The 24,612-nt window shown below is 46.8% G+C and overlaps 1 protein-coding gene across 4 annotated transcripts in view; it reads right to left on the bottom strand.

The window, feature by feature from the left end:
* Nucleotides 1–24,612, bottom strand: part of SH3PXD2A (SH3 and PX domains 2A) — a 253,306-nt gene that overhangs the window by 148,577 nt on the left and 80,117 nt on the right. For all 4 annotated transcript variants that reach the window (XM_013174500.3, XM_048060341.2, XM_048060342.2 and 1 more), the window contains one exon: nt 5,494–5,570. In XM_013174500.3, coding sequence (XP_013029954.3) covers nt 5,494–5,570 — 77 coding nt within the window. The remainder of the gene's footprint in view (nt 1–5,493; nt 5,571–24,612) is intronic.

Below are 24,612 nucleotides of genomic sequence, written 5' to 3'. Positions count from 1 at the left end.
TAACGTAGGAGCTTGGTAAGCTGCCGTGTAGATTTGGGTTTCTAAATCAACAGAAGCTTTAGGAAATCTGCCGCCCCCCCCCCCCCCCCCCCTTGAACTGGTGGTCCCCTGTTTGGAAATCTCCAGGAGCACTAAGGGGAGCACTGTGGTCCTGCTGGGCCAGAAGGGGGTAACTGGAAAGCCCCTCCATGACTCCTGGCTTTCCCAGGGAGGTAGCAGAGGTCAAAAATCAAACAGCTGAAGCCATTTCCAAACCCAGCCATCCTGCTCACCCACCCCAGCGACACGGTGGCCCTGGGGCAGGGCTGGCCCTCCCACTGCTGAATCACCTTCCAGAGTGCTGCAATTTTCAGCCCAGTGCACTGAGGTGAAATGAAAACCACCTGATAATAACTTGCCATTGCATGCTTTTGGGAGCTCTCAGGTGTAAAGTCTGCAGCCAATCAATTTTTATTTGTTTTTAAAGAGCAAAACCCTAAGAAAGAGTAAGAAATGCCAAGAAAGCGCAAATGAGAGTGTAAAACCAACTAGAGTTGGTCTGTTTTGGACAGTGGCAGGGAGGAGCAATATTGTTTTGAGAAACAAACCTCTTCAGCAAACACACAACATCCACCTGTGATCAAGCCAAGCGCAATGCCATTTCAGAGAGTCAAAAAAAGTGCACTGAGGAGATGAGAAACACCACTGTTCCTCTGCAGGGGGAAAATACAAGTTTGGGCAGTTCCAGCAAATTGGCTTCAGGACAGAGCTGCAGCAGGCTGAAGGCAAGACTGTGGGGTCACGGGAAGAAGGAAAAAGAGAAAGAGGAAAACAGATAGTGAAAAGAGGAAAAGGATAGGGATGTGATATTCTTCCTGGGACGTGGAAAACAGAGGTAAATGCACACAGCTACATACAGCAAGCATCCAGAAACAGCAAGGAATTTGCACAGGAAAGGTGAAAGATAAAAAGTGTTAGTGAGCAGAATTCATCCTTGCAGCGCTGCTATTATCAGTAACAGCAAGTTTCCTTGTTCGGCAGGCGAAGGCGGACATGCACTGCCTAGACCTCACATACTCCTTAGGAGATAGGCTTTTATGTGTTATTTCAGCCTGTAATGATGTCTGTCTCTCTATATTACAGGTTTCAGACAGTCTCGCAGAGCAGTGGATGATTCAAAAAGCTATTAGAAAAGCTTCCACGTCAGGCAGGGCGTTAGCAATCAGCCCTCTGCATCGGGCACGACCAATTCACCCTGCTCAGCCGCTGGCAGGCTGCTGCATGCCACGCACACACGGCATGCAAAGCACAGCACAGCACTGGCTGCAGGCAGGGTTGGCTGCTTAAGGTTACGTGGATAGCAAACAGCTCGGAGGGAATACATTACAGGTGGACGGCTTCACGAAATGCATGAGCACAGGTGAGAAAACAAACAGGATGTAAATGTGCCTTGAATGCCGCATGTTGCATTTATGCATATACATTTATAAAAAAAAACAGATGCCCAGGCATGACTCTATAGAGATATACAGCGCACGTGTAGGTGTGTGTGTGTATGCATACAATGATATTCACCCCACTGAACTTTACATATCTAAAACTGGGGACTGGTGTAACTGGTATAATTGTTAGTGGAAGACCAGCACCTTCAGGGGGTGATTTGTCTGCCCCATCGTAGACATCTAGCTTTGGGTGGGGTGATCTCTCCCCACACACAGCCTGCTGAGGGAGCTCAGACACGTAGCTTCCCTGATGTTCTGCGGGGTTAAGCCCAGCTCACAGATACACAGAGACAGCTGACTACTGAATGCTTATGACTCCCTGACTTTTCATATTAAGGATCCTGTTCTCAATTGCTTATCATTCTAATTAACGATAATTGTTTGTGGCAGATGCTTGGGAATGGCCACGAGTTCAGCAAGAGGGAAGATGCAATTACAATAGTTCACTTCTCAGAACAGAGAAATAAATTCTTTCACCTTTCTGTATCTGTTTTGTTGAGAGCTTCAAGTAACCCCAAGCTTGAACCCCAAGAAATGAAGTGTGGAGGTTGGATGGCAAACAGTGACAGTCAGAGACTAGTGCGCGTTGGTGGCTCAGACAAGGGAAGTGGGGAGATGCAAGAATAAATAAGGAGCTGAGGAAGAAAAGAGGGTGTAATTTTGGAAGTAACTGGGACATAGAAGAGCCTCTGACATAAAAGGGCTGTAAAGCACCAGAAAGCAAGGCACTATACCAGGTACCGAGAGGGGCACTGCGAATTATTAACTCTCACAACTGCAGCTGGTCTAAACACACCGGCATTCTGAAACGTAGGTAAAAATGAGAAATGAAGTTCAAAAGTTTTTCACTTAAACCCCTTCATTCTTTAATAGGACTAACTATTATTCCATTTTAATTCTGCACTAGCTTAGTTGTACAACGGAGAGAGACAGAAACGTCTGTGCATCTGTCTTGACAAGTTCAAGGATTAAACCTTGAAAAAGAGGCTGGACCGAGAGACCAAGAGGGAGGTAATTATGTTTTTTTCTTTTTGAAGTGTGGTCTCTCAAAATGTGAGCTTTAATAAAAGAATGACCAATATTTCCTGGCACTGATGCAACTTGCTCATATAATTTTTATTTAGATGGCGTTCATATGGGTACTTAAACCTCCCTTTGGAAAAGCCCATAAGCTTCTACATAAGTACACGTCCTGTCAGGACAGCATAAAAGCGTGTGACAAATTCAAATATTTATGACAATGGGACTTCGCATCTTGAAAGCTCCCCTGCACAAAGATGCTTCCCTCAGTTAGGACCAACAAACACGACGACGCAAGTCTGCAAATGCTGGCCTGAGTCTTCCTCGAGGGCTGAGGAAGGAGAGCGTGGTGGTTTGGTGACCCACTGACCTGCGAGGTCTTTCTTGAACACAGGATGATGCAAACTGGACACGCACACACCAGAGGTGTGTGTGGGAGATGAAAAGCTTATTAAATAAAATGCCCCTAGCAAGGTGAGCCTATGAAGTTGCTCTTTCTTTCACATTGGCGACAACTTATTAAAAATTTAAGAAAACCAGGCCAAAGGAGCCCAGAAGACCTTAAATCTCACTAAACTAAATCCAAGCCTAGAGTTAAGAAGGAAATCATCCAGAGATATCAAGTCCAGTGGGCAGCACACGTTTACAAGCAAAATTCAGTTTGTTTGCTAACTTGCTCAGGTTACCACAAAGGACATTCAGACCCTGCACTTTCATGTTTATGGATGAGAAAAGCCCTGGAAATCTTCCCCTGTATGTCCCAGTCTGTTTTTCATTGCAACTTCAAAGCTTCTTGTGGCCTTAGCACAGACACTGGCCTAATTATCGCTGTGAAGCCATTTCTCTAAGCTGGTACACAGCCGTGAAGAACCAGACAGGCCCGAGGGGTCGGGAGGCTCACGCTGCAGGGAGCAGAGGTCTCAAGCCCTTGATGACCGGCGCTTTCCGCAGAACTCCCCATTCTGCCCAGTCTCCCCTCAAACTCTTGGACAGCCTTTGCCTGCCTGTCACTGCTTCCATGCCCAGTGAAGGAACAAAACATCAAAACAGCCCAAGTCAGACCTGCTTCTCAGCCATGCAAATCACCGTGCTCTGTCAGAGACAGTCTGCAACAACAAAACAACAAATGGTCAAGCATTTGCACCGCTCATTTGGCAGGGCCCATCTGTGCTTCACTTCTGCAGGGCAGGCTGGATAGAGAGTCCTCATCTGGCAAAAAAATCACCACAAACTCTGCATCTGAATCTGCCTCCCTCCTCTGCTTCCTCACAGACTGCGGTGGACAAAGCTCTATTGTCTCCTTTATTCATTTTACTATCCCACGTCAGATTTTCTCCACCAACTTCACCTACATCATTCCAGCATCATTCTCCACATTTTTCAAAATTGAACATGTAGTCCGCCTACTCACTGTAGGACTAGCATAGGATGTAAGTTTTGCACCCTTATATGAGCAGGAATGAATCTCTCAGAATGATGTTCTTGCTCCACAGTTCTGTACAATTTTTCAAGAGTCAAAACATCTGCTGGAATGGGGAAAAAAGGCAGAAAACAGATAATGCTGCCAAAGAGGTGGGCATGATCCTACTTGCAGGCCATGCACCAGCTTGGGGCTAGGGAGCCAGACATTTCGAGGAGAGAAAAACCCAGCAAGGAGGAAGGCAGCACTGGAAGTGCTGCAGTATCAGCGATCATGTCGGCAGCCGACTCCAAGACATATTCCTCAGAGGTGAGCGGCAGGGCACCGCTAGGCCAGCCGGGCCGGGGCTGTCTGGGCGCAGACAATGGGGTCCCAGATAAGCAGCTTCCAGCGCGGGCAGCCCGGGGCAGGGGCTCCCCCCCAAGTAAATCGCTGCTTTCTCCGCCACGCATCTGCTGGGTGAACCCTGACATTCGTCCTCGCCGCTCACGTCGCGGGCAGTTCCTGTCTGAGGGAGGGAGGCTGGGGGTGCAGCGGGACCGCGCATATTTTAAAGCGAGACTTTTGGCCGTCGGCAGGAAGACAGCATGGTAATTGTCACACAGAGAGCCTGATCTCATGAGATAAGACTTTAATCGCAGCTTCCTTGCCCGGGTGATGCAGATGGCAGGGGTTTCGCTGGGCCCTGTCACCACTGCCCCCCGCACGCCTCAGGCACTTCTGTGACCTCCTCCCAGTTGTGGATGAGCAAATGTCTGACTGGAGCAGTTCTCGGGAATGGTGGTTTTCCCCTCCACCTGCTCCTCTGGCTTTCTAAAAACGGAAAGAAAACCCCACGGGAAAGAAAAGAGGAAGTCTGGGGTTTAAATTACACGCTGACGTGCTCAATACCTCTGCAAAAGCTGGGTATTGGTCTTGTGTAGAAATGACTTTTAATCTACTGTCAGAGGATTAATTATCATCAAATCATAAAGTCTAAGCTAGAAAGGAAAGATTAGGTCACTTAACCCTCTTCTTCACACAGCTTGCTTTTCTGTCCTGCCATAAATTTCCAGACTTTCACTCATTATGAGAAACACCCCTGAAAGCCGCCAGCCCATCTCCAGTTCTGCACAAACCCAAATTTTCCCTCCTGCAGCCCAGACGGGCAGGGAAAAGAAGAAAATGCCATCTTTGTTGTGCCTCTCTGCCTGCTGAACTCTTGCATTCATGAAGACTGAGGTAGAAATAAAATCCGCATTTATGTGAAGAGCCCTAGCAGGGCAGACTATGCTTATGGCCTTTTCTGATTAAACGAGGCACCGACGCAGTGTATACATTACGCTCAGCTGAGGATTGGCACAACAGCCACCACAGCAGTGCTGGCTAAGGGAGCAAAGAGCGGCCTCTGTTTTCACCTGCCCCGTCAGTCTCAGTGGCGCTTGGGCTGGACCATCCTTGCTTACAGAAGACCCTCCTTGTGATGGGCTCAGCACAGATGAAGCTCTTAGTAGTATCCATTGAGGACGGTGCCGCACAGCTGGTGCCTATGAGCCCCCCCAGCAGGGCTGCCAGCTGTCCCCCTGCTCTTACCCTGCAGTACTCGTCGATGGGCTTCAGCCTCTTCACAGCTACATCTCGGACGTGGCTCCTCCGGAACAGGATCTTCCCTGCAGAGAGAACAGAGGACAGGGGAGGTTTAGGAGCATCACTGACCACTGGGGATAGCGCAATAGCAGAGAGCAGACACTGGCCGTAGCCATCAGTGCCCTGGGCGTGTGGTTGGGAGATGGGGTCTCATCGCCAGCTCCAGCTTCAGCCATCTGCAGTGCTGGTGGCCAGGCTTTGCAAACCCCTTGCACCCTTTGAAGGAGAAATGTCAGCTCTGGAGTGGTTTGTACAGCAGCATCTTCACGTGGCTGCAGCCCCAATCATACAAAACATCAAAGCACACTCGGTGTGAGCAGCAGATCCACCTCTAGTCACGGAAGCAAACTGCGGAGACACTGCAGGGGCAGGTCACAGAGGGCCAGGGGACAATAGCTGTTACGGCAAAGGGACTTTTTCTAATTTTATCCTGTAGACAAAGTAAAAAAAAAAATATAGGTTCTCATTCAGTACTGACATTACCGTGGAGCAGACCAACACTAAGCTGTGACTCACTTCCACTTCGGTGCCACTTTGGCATGCTGGTGCTGGAGCTCCATCTATGCCCCGTCCCTGCCCACCCAGCCTCCTCCCACCGTAGATGCTCCTGCCCCTGCACACAGGGGAGCCACACAGCCAGCACACAAGGAAATATTAGGCTGTTGGTGACAGAGACCTTATAAATCTACAGAGGGAAACCAAATAATAGAAGAAAAATAAACAAACTTTTTTTTAACGTGAAAAAATAATAACCTGTGTCCTTAATGGATGACATTTCTGCAAGTCAGCTAAGACTAAATAAATAGCTGGGTTTTGTGTTAAACTGATTGTAACAAAGTTTATCAAAATAATCTAGGAGCTGAGTTTCCCCACACACAAGGATGTCATAGAGCTGGTATTTTTTTGGCTTGAAGGGATTTTATCTTCGTATCCTTTTTTGGTGGTTTTCTTCCCTTTTTCTTTTGCACTGTATTTCTTTTAATGTATTGAGACAAGAATAAATTATATGTTCTCCTTGTGGTGGAAGAAAACAGTATCTGCCAGCATTATTTAATCCATGAAATGTCTATGTAAAAAAAATGCTGACATATATACCACCTCCTGCTTCAAACTTATTCTGCCAACAGGCAAATGAAATACTAATCCAGAGATCATGGGATAAGAAAATGGACTAGGAGATGAAATCAGACCCAAAATCCGAATATGTGGCTTTGATTTTGTCATGATTACAGTAGTTGAGAGGTTAATGAAACTATAGCCTGTAACAGCCCAGTAGCAGAGGCTCTAAACCCTCCCAGACTCTGGCCTTTTTGGTTGCCTTTTCTCTTCACAACAGGTAACCTGTAAAGCACTAAAGGCTTTTGTTTCAGACAGGAGAAAGTAGTTTATCACAGTCCCTGAAATTTCAGGAGCAAAACTGGTCAAGTGGTTTGTTCTGTGAAGTAAGGTCATCATTTCAAAGGTGCCATAAATTTCTCTCTCTGGTTCCACATGGTTATCTCACTACAAAGCTGGTGCTGAGCCATGCCTGCAGGATGTGATGCATGGTGGTAACAGAGCACAGAGGATGTGGGAAATCTGCAATCGGTGTCCAAGACATTTGTCCGTGCTTGAGTGATTTAACCACGGCTGTGACATGTCCATCACCCTGCGCTGCCTGTCCATGGACACATCAAAACCTTGCTGCTTTCTTGCTTCTAGCTCCAGTAAATGGGGGGAATTATCTGTACTTCCAAAACATTTCTTACTGTTTCTCCAGGATCACACTGTATTTGTAATGCATAACTGCAGTAAGCCTTTTTTTTTTTTTTTTTTTTTTTCCGGGAGGGAGCATGTATCTGTATCTGTAGAGAACAGACTGCTTCCCTTCTCGGTGCTCCACAAATGCTGCTGTGGGAAATCCTTGCATTTCTTTGCAACTTTTATAAATACACTGCAAAGAAAAAGGGACATTTTGGAAATGTTCTCACTGTCTGGCTTTCCTGTTTTCAGTTCAAGCCACGAGTCAAAAGTAGAACCGGTGACCATATAAAAACATAAAGGAACCAAAGACTTGAACACATTAAAGATCCCCTGCACATGCAATTCAGCTTTCCTAAAAAGACAGTTTACAGGGAGGCCCAGTCTTCAAAGTAACATAATAAATGAAAGAGTCAGACATAAGAAACAAGATAAATATAATAAAGAACGTTATATTAAACACAGAGTACAAAAAAGACCCCAGGATATGATGAGTTCTCCTTCAGTCCTTAAATGGAGATGGAAAATATCAGGATGACTGTGGTGTTCGTACGGAGCAAAGCCCAGGAGGTGCTTCCATTTTTATCCCTTCGCCAAAAAAAAGGAGACTTTCACTCTGCTATTGGAAGCTAGAAAAGGGTAGATGAGTGCTGTGGGGTAGATCTGCCCAGTCCGTGGTATTAAGAACTGAGATCTGGAGAAGGCCAAATAGTTCAGATCTGTGTTGCCACACAAGGCAAGAAGGAAAACGAGGACAGTCAGCAGCACCAGTGAGGAGGGACCCTGACCATGCACATCCAAGGTAATTAGGATCATCCTGTTAACAATATAAAGAGAAAAACGGGAGGCAGACAGCAGAGCGGGGCACATGAAAGCCCTGAGCAAGGAAACCTCAGGGGGCAGGGGAAGAGTTCACCTCACACAGCGCCGAGGTGAAGCGGGAAGTCCTGGGGCGGCTGGTAAATGGAGGCCGGCCCGGGCAACTTCCTCGTGAGGGTGGAGTGCTGGTTTACACACTGCTTGGCTTTTCCTCTGGGCAGTTTCCACATCTCTAAGGAAGGGACCTGATTCTGTGCGAGTACACACAGCGCTGCTTCCTTTCTCAGTGACAAAGTGAATTTTACTGCAGCTCTTTTCAACCTCCTCAGGCACCACGCCCCCGTTTTACAGAAGGCCGGGCAGCTTGTTCACCAGGCTGTAGCCCGGTGAGGAAGCGAATGGGAAGTCTCAGTCTCAGATGGGAAGCTACAGGCCGTGTGGGATGGCACGGCCTCATGCATCTATTTCACTTACTGAGGTTCCGGGCTTGGACCAAGCCAAAAGAGGTCGGCACATACATTGGGAAGGACTCCAAGGAGAGCAGCACTGGGAAAGAGAGACACGGGGAAGAAACAGGGCTCCAGTCCTGCTGCTAAGGCAGGACGACAATATTTATTTTTATCCTTTTTTCTTTAAACAAAATATTATTCCTAGGAAATTAATGTGGATAAGAGGCAAAGTATCAGGTTTAGCGTTGCAGGGGACATCTTAAGTCATCCCTTCATCTCTCTGTGTGTATATAGATGTAGCCTTTAATTCCATGGCCACACACCTCTTCTCCCACAGGACCCCAGTTTCATCCTGTGTACAAAGTGGAAAGGATAAAGCTGTCCAGGAGACCATCTATCTGGCAGCTGCTAATTCTGCAAGCTTAAAGGTATCCTCTGAATATCACTTTATTTCTGCAGGACAGCACCAGGCAGGCCTAGACAGAGAAGCACCAGAGGTCTCCACAGGGATGCCTAGCAGGGGAGTCCAGGTTTTCCTCTCCAAGGAAGGGGGACAAATGCCATGCGTCTCCTACAGTCACAGCAGAGGCCCGCTGTCATAGCAGCCACTGCTCAAGACTGGTGGTTCGTAAGCTCTGAGACAGCCATGGAAACAAATCTCCTAATTACACCTTTCACTGCAAAGGAAAGGTGCTGGCCTTGAGACCTTCTGTAGATGTCCTTCGTGATCTTCCCAGCACTACATCAGTGGCTCAGCCCCCAGCTGCCAGCATCGCTGCTTTTTGCAGCCAGGCAGGTGGGGGGACGCTTCAGCAGGGGCAGCAGAGAGGCAGGGAAGTTGATGTTCAGCTCCTTTCCAAATCTACCAGGGAACGAATCCACCTCTTACTCTCTGACTGCTGAGCTTGATTCTCCTCTCAAGTGATGGGTTGACCAAAGGTTGTTCTGTGCAAGGACAGCCTCTCTGTTGGAGGTTAGGAAAAACCCAAACACACTGCAAAAGGGACAATGAACAAATGCATATTCACATTTAATCTTCTACCTCAAGTACAGACAATCCACTTCAGAGGGCTCTACGTGAAGCAAACCATATGATAAATATCCAATGGACAGCCTGAATACTAATGGGTATGCTAAAAATACTGTAATGTCTCATCCGATGCATGTTTAAAAAGACATGTGCTGCCTCCAACTATAGAAGCTACAGCTGTGGGAGCTCCATCAGTCAGTCAGCTGTCTCCTAAAAGCAGGAAAGAGCTCTTGCTTTTGTGCCTTTATGTTGTTACTGCTATTGTGCTCTTAATTCTCTCCTCGTTTTACCCGAGAACCTGAGTGATACCAGGCCCGTATGAGTACTGCCAAGCAATGTGTTCAACTTAAGATCAAATTCTCAAAGACAGTCTGCTTACAAGATGAGGTCAGACTCTTTTTGCAGTTACACTGGGGTTGCACCAGAGAGAGAGAAAAGAATTTAGTCCTAGTGCAGTTATAGCTTCTCCTTTTGGGCTAAGCAGCTTCCTCCACTGTGACTAACACCATTTCATGGCTAAAGTATTTTTACGAAGGCTTTTACTCCTTACACATAGCTGTTCTTACTATTTCTACTCACCGAAGAAGCATAAATGTGCAATCAGATATGATTCCTCAACCCATTTACACTGTGAAATCCATCCCAGAGTCCTGCAAGAAAGCTCTCAGGTACCTGTCATGCAATTTAATTCCCAAATGGAGCACGTAAATATGCACTGCCACCTTGCAGTGTAAAATACATAACCCAACAGTACAAGACTATGGGATAGAAGAACAATCTGATATTTTTCATGGACGTAGGTGTGATTATCATCCAGATGGCAATCTGACAATGGCCAAAAAAGAGGTGTGTTCCTTACAAAATAATTTCACATGGGGATCCCAGTTTCCATGGATTGTTTCATCCATGATTTCCTGGAGTCAGGGAACCAGTGCCGAACATTGATGGCATTTACTCCTGACAAAGAAAGGGGAGGGAAATGATTCATACTGTTTCCACCGGTGGGAGGGGGAAGGACTTTCTTAATAAGCAGAAACTCGTGACAGAGTCAGAACTGTTGCCTGAACTTGGCTGCCAAAGAGCCTCAGTTGATAACAGCCTTTGCTAATCAGCAGGAATTACTATGGAAGGTGACAAGAGGTGATGGAGACAGATGGAGCAACCAGGAAAGCCAACATAAGCAATAATAATATAGCTCTGAGATACGGGGGGGACAGAGGGTTTCCTTCTGTACTTGGATCCTGTTTTTAATGTGCAAAAGCTGCAACGTATAAGAAAATGACTGAGAAGCAATATAGGATGGAAAATAGCATGGCTTGATTATAAAAGAGTATCACCAGGAAGAGAAATTTTCTTCCATTAGAACTGATACAGCAGAATATGCTCCTACATGAATAATAGGAGAAACTAAAGACAGGCAAGCGATGAGGTTGGACTGCCCACCAGCAAAGAGTTCCTACCTCTGAACCTGGCTGCTTTCAGCTGTCTGTACTTATCCCCTAGGATAACAGCACCAGCTCTGGAGCAACTTAGCTACTACAGCTTATGAGAGCTCAAGCACCAGGCACAGCTGGAAGAAGGAAAAAAGCTGTGAGCACTGATGCTGAAATTCAGGAGTGACAGATGGGGGCCACAGGGTGCAAATCTCAAGCTAACAGCTCTGTTACTGTTTGTACAGCGTTCTGCATAAGCCAAGAGCTACTTCATGTTGCTCTGTGTCCTGCTGCTATCACCCAAACAACCCGCTGCTCCTGTAATCTCTTCAGCTGCCCCAGCTGCACATCTCCCACCTCTCTAAAGCAAGGCAGAAACCATGATGCAGGCAAATTGTCCATCATTTCGTCTGGTATGGGCAGGCAAAAGTGCTATGAAGTTGTCCTTTCATTTTTCATACTGTGGGATGGCTTCCTGTACATTATTGGTCTGCACACACCAGCAAACCCACAAAGACCCACCGCATGCTTAAAGCAACTTCACTGCCAGAGTACAAGCAAGCAAAGCATCTGCCTCACACAAGAGGATCTCAACTTGAGCACTAGTCCCCAGATTCCTTAAAACTGAACTTCCCAGTCTGGGAATGGTTGCAAAGTGCTGGGCTGTTCATCCAGGGAGTGAAGTCTTCAGTTTCTGCAGTGCAATTGGTGCCTCCTCGAACTGCACAGCTCAGCCTCTCCAACGTGGAAAGTGAACTCTTCTGTAATTACTGGCTGTCAGCGTTACAATGCAAAGAGCATGCATGTACAATGCAACGAGAATGCAAAGAGCTAAGTGCTTTTAATTACAGAAAGCAGTCAGTTTGTCAGAAGGGAGAAGGAGAATGGTGTTTACACCTGCAGCCAGCAAACCCCAGCAACTCCTTCACCCGGAGGAACCAACCTGATGATAATTCAGAGTCCCACAAAGACAAGGAGCCAAAAGAGGGTCACATTTTCAAAACATCTGAGAAACACTGCCTTAGGAAACAGCAGGGTTTCCTCACACAGAGAATGCGGGAGTATCCCCCTCTTTGCATACAGGCTTTGCTACACCACAAAAAAGAGGTACAGAAAAACAGGAAAGCTTATGCAGATCCAGAGCATCTCCCTTGCCTATATGCATACTTCTTCCCTAAGATAAGAATCTGAACATTTACACATCCACTGCACCCTGAGTTTCTTTGAACATCCTCTAGAAAGATCTGCTTACAAATCTTCAGGACCAAATCGTCTAACGTATGGAAGCATCAGGGCTTAAGTAACAAACTTTCAAGACCTTATACCAAACTGATGAGAAATATACCAACCACTACATCTTATCGCTTGTGCTGAAACACTTGATTTATCTTCTGTATCAGCATCCTGCTTTCACCCAGGTAGTTAGTGGTTCTTAACCGTGATCTCCAACTCATCAGTGGTCCACAGACAGTCTGCATGGCTATTTTCAAGAGTTACTTTTCTCCCTGGACAGTGTGGGAATGATGTATATCACTGTTCGTAGGTCCAACAGGTTTGGGAACCAGCAGCCCCTGTTTGTACCGCATTTGCTGGTCAACATGCCCATACCATCTGAGCTACTCCAGCTCCCGTCCTACAGAGTGGAAAAAGGCAAGAGTCTCTCACATGATTCTGTATGTGTTTTTCACCAAAATGCTCTTCCTGAATGGCTGGACCATGTCCCTGTTGCTGCATTAACTAAACTCTTCCTCTGCTCTTTCAAAAACCACTTTCAGTACCATCTGGCTCACTGGGCTCTACTGAAGCCTACAGGAGTCTTTCTGCTGACACTGGTGGGATGGACAATCAGAAGAGGACCATGTGGTCCCAGCTCAGTCTTTTAAATCACAGGCCTTAATGAGTTCAGCCTATTAAAATATTCCCACTATCTTATAAGCTCTTATAAGACTTGTCACTAATGCAAACGCTGGCGTGACACTAAGCCTGAGCCACAACCTCACAGACACTGGGCCAGCGCCAGCCTCACTGACGGGGATCTTCTGAGCTACATCCACCTCTCACATTCTCGTGCAAGGTCAAAGACCTTGTAGCGAGGTCGTTGGAGGGAGGTGGATTTGCACCGCACCCTTGCCAAACTACACTGGAAAAGCACAGTAAGGTCCTAGCCACATCCTTTGGCATGACTGGCAGTAACGCCGCCTGGGAGACTCCACCCTTGTGCTGGTTGAGAACCGGAGCTGTGAATAAAATAATATTTGCACTCACACCATGTAGATCAAAGTCTTTCATTATTATTATTAGGAGGTAGGTCTTGCAATAACTCGGTGCTACGGCATATATGGCATAGGAATGTGGCAGGTAGAAATTGAGGGGTAGGGAAATGAAGGTGACTTCACAAGATCACAAAATGAGCACACGCTAATGACAGCAATAAAGTCAGTCCATAGATCCCTCTGCTTTAGAGGGATGTAGAATGAAACCATAAGATGTAGAGTAAAAATACATCCAAGTTAACATTCAGGGCCAGAAAATCCTTTTTAAACATTTATTCTAATCAAAAACAAATCCTCAATCTCTGCCATAAAAGAGGCAAAATTCTCTCCTATGGTAGACCTCGATTAAGTCAGCTGCCAGGTACACATGTACCACATTACAGGAGGTGAAATTCAGCACTCAGGTTGGCAGGGACACTGCTCCTTGGAGCAGTTGTGGTATTTGGAAGGCACCAATTAATATAGAAATTAAACAAACAAACAACTCGGCGGCAAACATAACTAGGTGTCTGTGCTTGTCAGAGACTGGAAATCAACAGCCAGGGTTTCAGAGAGCAGTATTCAGAAACAAAATCCCCTGTGCTTTGCAACACAGAGCACTGTTCTTTCTTTCCAAAGAGAAGTGCTCTCCCAGAACCCCCCAAGCTAAACCTCGGACTAGTTTTATGCTGAATTTTCAGCAGGCTAAGACATGGAGGCAAGCCATCAAACAACAACCAGACCAAAGGCAGATTCTGAGACGGGAAGCTCATCTGCAGCCCACGACACCATCTCAAACCGAGGGCATCATTCTCTGGTTCCAGACACACCTTTTTAATATGCCTTACAAAACAGCTTCTGGGTCAGGCCCATGGCCAGTCCACCCAGCAGCACCTCCTCTTTAACTCTTGACCATGAAGCCACCCACATCACCTCCCTGGGTGCTAGATGCACGGCTGGCCAACTGCTCAGGGCCTGCACAAGCCCCATGTTAGGCAGTGGCCATGGTGACCCACACGGACGTGTGTGGCCTGCACCGACAGGAGCCAGCCTGCGCTCACTCGGCCTCCCAGGGACAGCAAAGTTCCCCCCTATTGCTCCGTATCGGCTGCCTGCCTGAGAGCACTCGCACAGCTACCGTGGCTCAGCTGCCGCACAGGAATAGGGAAACAATTTTGTAATTATTTGTCAGATAAGCAGCCTCCTTCACAGCCAGCTCTCCCACGCACGAGCACTTCAGGCATTTCCAGCTCAGGCCATCTAACCCAAAATATGTTCACGTGCAACTCGGCACCAGCAGTGCCTACTATGGCCATACGAGAGCTGAGATTCATCTCCCTGAAAAACCAGGCCATTCTTCTGGGCTCCGCCACATGTCGGTAAATTCACTGCTTATGGGTGCGAGAGCACTGGTGGGAGACAGAGCTGCTGCCCCAGAGCTTCTCCTGGGTTCAGCGAGGAGCCTACGTCGGAACAGAGGAGAAAGCAGCCCTGTCAGCTATCGGCAGCTTTTCCCATCGAAAGCCGCAGAATCAAAAGCCTCTTTCAGGGATTAACGTTCTCACCAATTACTCGCCCCTTGAAAGGAAAAGTGCCGTCAGCCAAGGTGACAGCAGGACCCTAGGCCTATGCACGCTCTCGTTTCCCTTTCATGGTTACTCTGTCCTTTTTACTGCCCAGGAAGAAGAAAAAAAGGCAGACTGGAAACTAATGTTTTGTTATTTTTTTATTTTTAATAAGGATCACTGGGCCAGAAGCATAAAAACATAAAAATAACCCCAACTTTATTGCTAAATTAAAGAAAAAACAGTAAAATGAATAGGCACAGAAATCTGAATTAGGAATGTGAGCTGATAATTACCCTTTCGGGTCCTGATTAATTGCATTTGAAGCCACGGAGACATGGAGCAGCCAAACGGGACTGACTGCTAACAAAATACACACCACCAAACAAACTGGTCTTTCTCCCTCTGTGCCACCGCACTGGAATGGCAGCTCCCCAAATGCTGTTTGCCTTTGTGTCCTGGTGTGCAGCGCTATGCAGGTCTGGCCAGAGATATAAAGTCCCACTATTGGGTACCTCAGGTAACCCCTCTGGGGTGGTCCAGCCTGCAGACTTGTGGTCTCCAAGTACAAGGCTGAGAATGCACAGATGCCATCTCCTCCATTTCTAGATGGGAATAACCATCCATGTGTCTAGCTGCTGCAGTTCAAGAAAGTAGTTTCACTCGTTGTTATAGCACACTGACAAGTGACAGAAGATTTAGTCCACTTTGTTGCAGCGATGTCAGTGTCACATTTGGTTGGGGTGAAGGTCTAGCTGCAGTACGGCTCCCTGTCTACAGGAGTGGCCAGTAAAAGATGAAGAAATTCAAGGAACAAGACACGTGTAATGGGATCCGTCTCTTGATATATACTCCCCATTACTGCACATCAGTTGTTAGACTTCTTCCGAATTAGAAAATATTTTTTAGAAAATATCCCACAGAAATCGTTCTACTACTTTTCTGAGCCCACGGATATTGTGGTCCCTACGGAGATGTCTGGAAATGAATTTCCTAATTTAATCACATGGCATGTGATTACATACTCCTTTTCATTCACTTTAAGCTTGCTTTCCAAATTTCACAGGCTGCACCTGGTTTTTGCATTCTGAGAAATAAAAGAATATATATATCATGTCTCCATCACTCTCTCAAATCCTTCATGATTTCACAAACTTCTACACTAACCCACCCATCACCTCTGTTCCAGACTGAAGATTTCTCATCTATTTACTCTCCTCATACAGAAGCCGATTCACCTCTGTCATCCTTCTCAGCACCTTAGTTTATTACACCTTCCTTGAGAGGCAGTGACCAGAACTGCACATGGTATTCACCACGTGGGGAAATCGTGGATTTCCGCAGCTGAAGCTCTGTGTTTTGTTCTCCATTCTTTGCCTAATTCTTTACAACACCACATTTGGCTTTCTGACTGCTGCTGACTATTGAGACGCAGTTTTTGTGGAAACATCCTCAGACCTACTGAAATCTCATCCCTGGATAGCAACAACTTTTTTTTTTCCTTCACAGCATTGCTTTGTGGTTACTAACACTGAACTGCCTTTCTGCCATTGACATCAGGAGTTCCTCCTCCAGCTTTCTGCAGTCAGCTCCAAATTTGAATATCCTAAGTAACTGTGTGACCAACCAAGTTAGTTATATCACTTACACCCTCTTTTGCAGATCCTGGGTTGAACAGCACAGAACCTAGAACAGCTCCTTCAAGAAACCTGGCTGGTGAAATTGAGTTTCCTTTTAGATATGAAGTTTTTAAGTCTTTATCCCCAGAGGAGACATCATTTTAAACTCTGGGCTCATTTGCACCTATTGGCTTTCAATCACCCATTTAAAAACTTTCCTGTAATAATTTTAATTTCAAGTGTCAGAAACCAAGGATTATTGTTCATGTCCACAAACATCAAAGCATCCATCCTCAAATGGAGGCTCCAATCTGGCAGAAAATAAGCTTACAGCCTATGTCAGCCATACATCAAATAACAACAAAGGCTGTTAATATAATTATCTTCTTATTGCTATTTCTGGAGGCACAGTAGGTTTTGATGGAGCTTGCAGTAATAGGATCTCTTATGCCATAATTTACGAGCATGTCTGTCTTGAACAATTTTCCACATGGGAAATTAATCACATTTTGCCTAATGGGAGGAAAAATATCCCTTTGCAGCTTGAATTGGATTTGCCATGGTCAATTGGACGTAGATAATCTGAGGTGTAGTGTTGCCATTCAGAATTCACTGTGTTAGACTCCGAAGATGGAGATACTTCACTGCCTGGTGATACTTTTATACAGTGCCCACCTGGCAAAAATGAAACAGGTCAAATATACCAACACAGCACAGCCTAAAAACTGGATTGTAGCGTACATCAGGATTTGTAGATAGATATTTCAGAGTACTTCCCCCCACCAGCAGACCTACACAGAACACCTGGAGCCAGGCCAGGACGGACCAGCTGAGTGCAGGTTTGCTTGGGCCTGCACTCAGTGACAAAGCTCAAGCCACCATTTCACAGCCCCACGTTCTGATCTGAAGGTGCAAAATTAGTTCCTGGGTCACACAACCACCTAAACCATTCATGGTCTTCCCTCTGATGTGCATCTATCCCGGTGGCACAACAGGAGCAGACTCAGCTAGGGCAGTGGGTCGCATACTTGAAATCGCAACTCTGGCAGCTCCAGTTGGGCCATGAGTGCAGACCTCTCAGCAAAACCACTGCCCGCCTGAACGTGCTCCGGCTGGGCACAAGGTCCCTGGGGATGTGACTGAATGCTGAACGTCACTAAACGCTGGGGCCAGGCTGCAGTTCTGGATGATATGTGGCAAGGTATGAATGACAGATCAAAGACTCACAGGTCTCATTCACGTCCGTAAGGCAGGTGCTTATTCTTGCAGGCAAGCTCCTGCAAGACAGCACAAGGAACTGAATATAGTGTAGGGTCCCCCATGTGCCAGGCTAATGACAAATCTGGGGGCTGGTTGTTCTTTATTTTTCCATGGGGACTCAAGACTGAACGAGCCAAAAATTGTGGCTGACCTTCCTTTTACTGAGATCATTTGCAAAACATCAGTTCAGGTTTGAATTTTAATCCCTTCCTCTCTGCCCATCAAATGCAGGGTGCAGAGCAAATGCCTTGATGCTGATTCATCTCTACTGTGTAGAAATTACAAGAAGTTACAAGAAATCTCTACCCAGAGGAACACTTCTGCTTGGAAAACCCCAATTCTCTTTTTGGTTCCAGTGGAAAAGGGGCAAGAGAAAGAGTCAGAAAGGGTGGTGGAAAATAAGCCAGAAAACTAATGCCTCGACTGGCACCAGAGATATAGGTGTTTGCAGGTAGCAGGAATGGAAGCCAATGAGATCGGTGTCTCCGGGATCCCTTGCCTTTGCCATTAAGAAGCAGAACACAAAGTTACTCAATGTTCCTTTAGGGCTGAAAGACTGAAGGAAAACAGGATGGCTTAAAGTAAGAAAGAGTAAACGTATGACTGGAAACTATGAGTGCCCCTAGCCAAGCACCCAAAGGAACTGAGTAATGTTCATTAGTCAGGGACTTTATTGGTACTTGGGACTTTCAACTGCTGAGCAGGATTTAGACTGAAAAGATATTCTGGGGTATGCTACTCTATTTATGTTTGAACGGAATTCAGCCTCACCCCATGTAACATTTTTCCATGGAGATCCGAGCAGAAAAAGCCCACACTTTTTTTCCCTGGGCAGGGTGAGAGCGGGTCCCTTCCTGGGATCAGCACAGCGGAAAGGCAGAGGGGAAATGTCACTTCCCAACCAGGGGTATGAGGGCAGAAGGAACGGGGTGGAGAGGAGCAGGTCTTCTGCAAGGAACCTGAAGGTACTTTCCAAAATCTTTATTCCCAGAGCAGAAACCCACCATCCCACTGTACAAACACAGGACAGCACCTGATTACCACTTGGCACCTGGCAAAAACAAAACCCAGGCCGTAGACCGAAACTACCTGATTGCAAGAAATACAAGAAATACTCAACATTAAAGGCTGCCCATTCCATTCAGTCACTGATGCTGGTCAAGCCTTAGCTTATGCACATATCTTGAGCGTTTCCTAAGTATGCACTTTCCAGCATACTCCCCTTATTTTACGTTCTCTTCAAGGAGAACCGTTTGAATCCCAAGCAGATCCTCAAATCACTCTGAGTTAATATAGCAATCTTCTTTCACATACCTTCTTTTTCATCTTATTTACCCAGAAGAAGTGCTAGACTACTCTTTTCCACAGGTATATCTTTTGTACTTCAGTGTCATCCAAAGAAAAATTTTAAAAGTTTGCTATTTTCCACATAGTTAATTTTAACTCACCGTTTATTAATTTGTGTTCATGTGCCAGCAGGACAAGATAGGTGCATTTCAGTCACTGCATTAGATTTTCGTTATGTATCTGTCACTTGAAAAAGTGGGCACCAAAACGACCACTTTGAAAATATACACAATGCAAAGAATCTGATCGATTTCTGATATTTTGAAGGCGCACAGAACATTATCTTTAAGAACATGCAGGCTGATCCCCTGCACGTAACTCTTCAGACAGCTCAGCTGCCTGGGAGTGGTTGAGGAGGGTCACTCCTGAGTCAGCCCAACAAGTCAGATTTGCTTTAGATCATCTCCTAGTCCCCAGGAAACCTTCTCAGCACATCACAGACTACGCCCACAGCACCTGAAATTCCCCGAGGAATCACAGGCATCACAAAAGCTGCACAGAAAAACTCCTTCCTGGCCCTTCAAGGTATTGCAATAGAGGAACACCGCAGAAAGGGAAGTGCACGTTTCCAAAAGAAAAAGGCATTAATGAGGGCTGAGTCTGGTCCCAGCACTAGCACGAACGAAAAGCAAACTGACTGACATCAGAGATGGTGTCTCATTGCTGGGAGTGAGAACATAGCTTGGATATGCCACGCGGAGATTAGAAACATATGCAGCATCCGTGGTCCTCTGGGGAATGCCAGCCAGCTTCAGGCTACAGAGGAGAGAAAACAGAGAGGAGCCTGGAGGGGACGGCCCCCTGTTCAAGTGCTGGCACTGAGATGGACCCACAGGACTTCAAAAAGGGACACAAGCACCCACACTGGCTGCTTTGCAGCATCACGAGGCCCTACATGTGGCTTATGGGGCGAGGAAGCCAAGAGAAGCTGTGTCCCTGTGCAGGAAAACACCACATTCAAGAGCAACAGAAGCAAGATACAGAAGTTAATGAGACTGAAAACGATTATCCACCCTTCCCAAGGAGCCACTTGTAAAGACAGGTTTTCCTGCAAGCATTCTGATGCTCTTGATGCTCAGGATAATAGCTTTCCTTCCACTGTATTAAAATAGCTAACCAATTTGAAACAGAAGTCAGAATTTCAAGCACACAAACATGCACCGGGAACACACTGACACTTCAGAAAACAGGAGCCGGGGTCAGATGACACTTGGGCTCTTCGGAAAATTTCCTGCTGGAGTCTGTCGCTCTGTAAAACTATCCTGAAATAATTCAAACACTCCGGGCGGAAAAGCCAGCTGCTTCCCTAGGTCAGCCTGAGACCTGCTCTTGAGATCGCTCACTTGCCCACCCAAAAGAATCGCGCCTTGGGATGGAGGTTTTCGCTGGCTGCCCCAGCAGCTGTAGCCCAGAAAAAGCCCAGTTTGGGATCCCTGAACGCCAAAGGGAGGTTCCTACACCCTGCCTGTAGCGGCCTCTGCTTGCATGAGGCTGTGTTTTATGGAGAAAGACGAAAAGTGAGCAGTTTGCTCTGCCATGCATCTGTGCTGCCCCGTACCCACGTGCTTTTATTGTGGTCCCAACGTCACACAAAACCGTGCCTCGTGCAGCCTCCTGTAAAGCAAGCTCTTGTGGGAAAAAGGCTGAGACTGGGTTCCCCCGGTCTCCCCCCATGCCGTCCTGTGAAAGCCACAGATCCCACCGCGTCCCCATGCCAACCCTCAGCCCTTTGATGCCCACCCTCACATTCCCTCCTCGTCCTGGCCACCCTCCTGTCCCCCGGAGGATGAAGCAGCACACCCTCCTCTCTTACTTGTGCCATTGCACACAGCAGCAGCCAAGAACGTTTTCTTTTCCCTTGCAAAGGAATCAATTCACCATAACGCAGTAATTTAACTCTCCAGTAATTAAAAAGCTCAAACTCTCACTTCCACACAGTTACTCAGAAGGGAGGAAAACCAACAAAAACACTCGTAGCCATCACCAGAACCACCCCTGTGAAAGTCCTAATTCCCTATATTGCCTTAATTAAAAGCGGATGAATAGCAGCCTAGAAACTTTTCAGAGAAATAAAGTCAATCTATAGGCTTAGGAAAATAAAACAGGAGGAGGGAAACAAACACGAAAATCCTGCCAATTTTAGGGCTTACCAGAGGATTACAACATCTGGCCTCTCTTTTCAAGGGGAGGTGAACCAGGGAAGGGACGACACTGAACAGGACAAAGGCGCTGCACGGGGCGAGCATCGCGTGCAGGGAGCTGGTGGCAGGAGAAGAGGAGAAGAGAGAGAGGAGCAGAGCTCGGAGACATCGCCCTCGCCGGCACGGCTTTTCTTCGCGGCTGCCCCAAGTACCGTCCCTCCAGCTGACACCGCAGAACAAAGGATCTGGGCTAATTGCGAAAGAAAGGGGCCCAGGGGGGAGAAAAGCCTGCCAGATGATGAGTATAGCTGACCTCCAGCAAAACGGAGAGCGACTTGATGAGGAATAATCTAATCCATAAGAGCACAGTATTTATCGGTGCTGCCACACCAAGAGACCACCCTGCTCCAGGGGACATCTGCAGGCAGAGGGGAACACGGAGCAGTGCAGGCACCGGTCTGTCCTAGGTAATCACAGGTCTGTCCTGCTCCAGTACTTGGGTGCTACACAGTGTTGTATGGATTTATTCTTATAACGCCATAGGGAGATGTGGCAAATCTCATTTATCTCTATTTTTTGCCCAATAAAGAAGCACAACGAGACCAGGGGTAGAGCCGAGCCTCCTCTATCTCACCTGCATCCCCAGATCTTCCATTGCCTCTTCCTAAAACACCTGCAGCAGAGGAAAAACTGGGGATGAGTCCTGGGCAGGATTAGTGACTACACACGGCCTTACCCGATGATTTCCCGGATCACACCCTAGGGCTGAGGGAAGGAGAGAAGTTAAACGCGAGCCCCCGGCGCGGGCTCCAGCCCCAGGCAGCCTTCCCCTCGCTCCCACGCCCGCACACGACGAAGCTGTCTCTGGGGCTTCGTGGGAGCAGCATCCACACACACCCAACGTGCACGCACAGAGCGAACCCAAACGGATTGTTTTTCCACTCGGGTGAGAGAAAATTAAAACCTCGTGAAAGTCATTTTTTTCCTCGGAAAGAAAGCAAATTGACTTTGCTGAGCTTTACTGCATCTTAGCCTCCTTATCAGTTCGATTTCATTCTTAAGTCTTTTTAAAACCTAGTGTCATACAATCTGGCAGCCACAGTGATGGGCTTTATATAGAAAAACACAGGGAAAGGGTTTTCTAAAGCCCTTGGACCTGCTGTAACTGCTCCTGCCGAAATCAACAGTAAATCCAAGGATACTACTGGGAGCAGAGGTCAAGGCTGAGTAGGCTCAACGCTACAGAAACTTATGGGTGGGATTTTCAATCGCTTCAAAAGTGATTACTAATAACAAAGTATATTAAAAATAAAGAGCTGAGTTGTGACCCTGAAAATATTGACATATGTGCCTAGCTCACAGCTTGACAGTAATTACGGGGGGCTGATTTCTCTCACTTTCTCTAATGTAAACCAGGAATAAGAGTCCAGATGCTTGTGAAAAACCTTGGCTCACAGAGAATCAACTACAGCGATTGGGTGGAAGTGCTCGAGGTCTGCAGAGCTTTCAAACGCATGCATGCAGGCAGCAAGAGTCTTTTGGTGCACCAGGATCTTCCTAAACCCACGGTCACGCTGACATGTCAGGGCACCAAACGTGAGACTGGACTCTCCCGGCTGTGGTGGTGCTGGCTGTCTGGAGAAACAGCACTAAAATCCACTCGCTTCTGATTGACCACAGTGGAAGTCAGATAAGGAAATGAGGGCTAGTAAAAAAAAAAACACCGGGAAAAAAATGTATTTTATTATATTTGTGCAGATCTGACTCTGTGACATGAATTAATCTAACTTCAAAGGATCCAACGTCGCAATTACAAAGTGTTGCATCAAGTATAAGCATTTCCAGGCTATTATGCAAACCCAACTGAAATAATATTATGGGTACAGGATTACTCTAGTTCCCTAATCCCAAGAGGAAGAAGGATGTGACTTATTTTCTCATCCTGACAAATCATCTTAAGACATTGCTGAATCAGGCATGCCTGCAGCTCAAGAGGAAATAAGTAAAAATGTTTAACTTTTATTACTGACTTTGAGGACTCGTTAATGAGAATGTAAAAATAATCTTATTTAAATCCCCTCATTGTTCACAATGCAAACCCTTAGATTTTGTAGTTACTTTGGAACGGACAATGAAAAGGGGTAGGAAAGGTCATTTCCACTGTTATTCATTTCCATGCCGTTTCACCTTCGGGTTCCTGCACAATGCAGCAGTCTTCACAGCAAACATTTCAGGGGAAAATGTTATAGTTGCATAAAGGCTACAACTGTTCCCACTACGCTAAAGCCATAAAACTATTGCAATTGAACCAAAACTTGATAACAGCTTAATGGCATAAAGCAATATTTGGACTAAATTGAACCCGATCATATCACTCTAAAGTCCCCTTCCAAGTTAAAAAGCTTCTATTTGCAGTCTTTACTTACACCCAAGAGATTTTGACATATTTTAACTAACCTGCCTGTCTTCTTAACCTTGGTCCCATTCCAAGAAAAAAAAGATGTCATCTGACCACAGATGGGGTACAATTTCCAGCAGCAGAATTAATCCGCAGCACAAAATCCCTGATGTTTATTCACTGAGTGATGGAGCATATGCTGAGGAGCCAGCTTAGCCAATATTTCCTTGATGAAACAGGTGGGGACAAACAGGCTCCAGGTATCTCTGATCAACCACTTGCATGAAACAAATCTCCAAATCCTGCCTACTTTAACCCTTCTGGTGCCACAGACACCACCGGGGAAGCAGAATATGCCGAGACCAGCCAGTGGGTCGGCGTCATCGTTACGGGCACATCTCAGATGCAGCTCACCCCACGTTGACACAACCACCACAGCCTGCTGCGCTGCAGAAACATGGCTTAGACGGTGTGGTCCTGCACCATCTAAGACTGTGGAGTGGGAAGAAGGCCAGGCAAGTGCTCCAAGCAGCTCTGGTGGTGCTGCAGCACATCGCCGGCCGTGGGATGCCGCAAGAAGGGGTGCCACGTGGGGCAGCATCCCAGCTCCAGCTGGGAAGCTTTTGCTTGGCAGCTTGCGTGCTCACTCCAGCTGCTGGCTGCCCGCTGGTGGCTCTCCTGTCCCCTGTCACCACCTACCAGACCCAGCAGCAAGCAACCCCTTCTTCTCCCAGCCCCTGGGAGAAGGGGGTGGCTAGGACATTGTGCAAAAGTAAATATTTACATAGCCGGGGCCTTCCTTCCCCTGCCCTGTATTTTCTCCCCCTTCTTAAAATGTCACAGATCAGCTGTTTTCATAATTGGGCAGGAAATGAGTTCCCTGCTGGCTGGCAGCTTAACACCCTCGTGCACCATGGCTCCAACATCTGCCTCTGCTGCCTGCCCCCACATCCACCCGGCATCTTCAGGGGATGGATTTGGCTAGGAAGGAGAAGGAAGCAGGCACGGAGCA

The sequence above is a fragment of the Anser cygnoides genome, chromosome 7 (genome assembly GCF_040182565.1).
Source record: "Anser cygnoides isolate HZ-2024a breed goose chromosome 7, Taihu_goose_T2T_genome, whole genome shotgun sequence".
Taxonomy (NCBI): Eukaryota; Metazoa; Chordata; class Aves; order Anseriformes; family Anatidae; genus Anser; species Anser cygnoides.
This window is presented reverse-complemented; position numbering and strand designations above follow the sequence as displayed.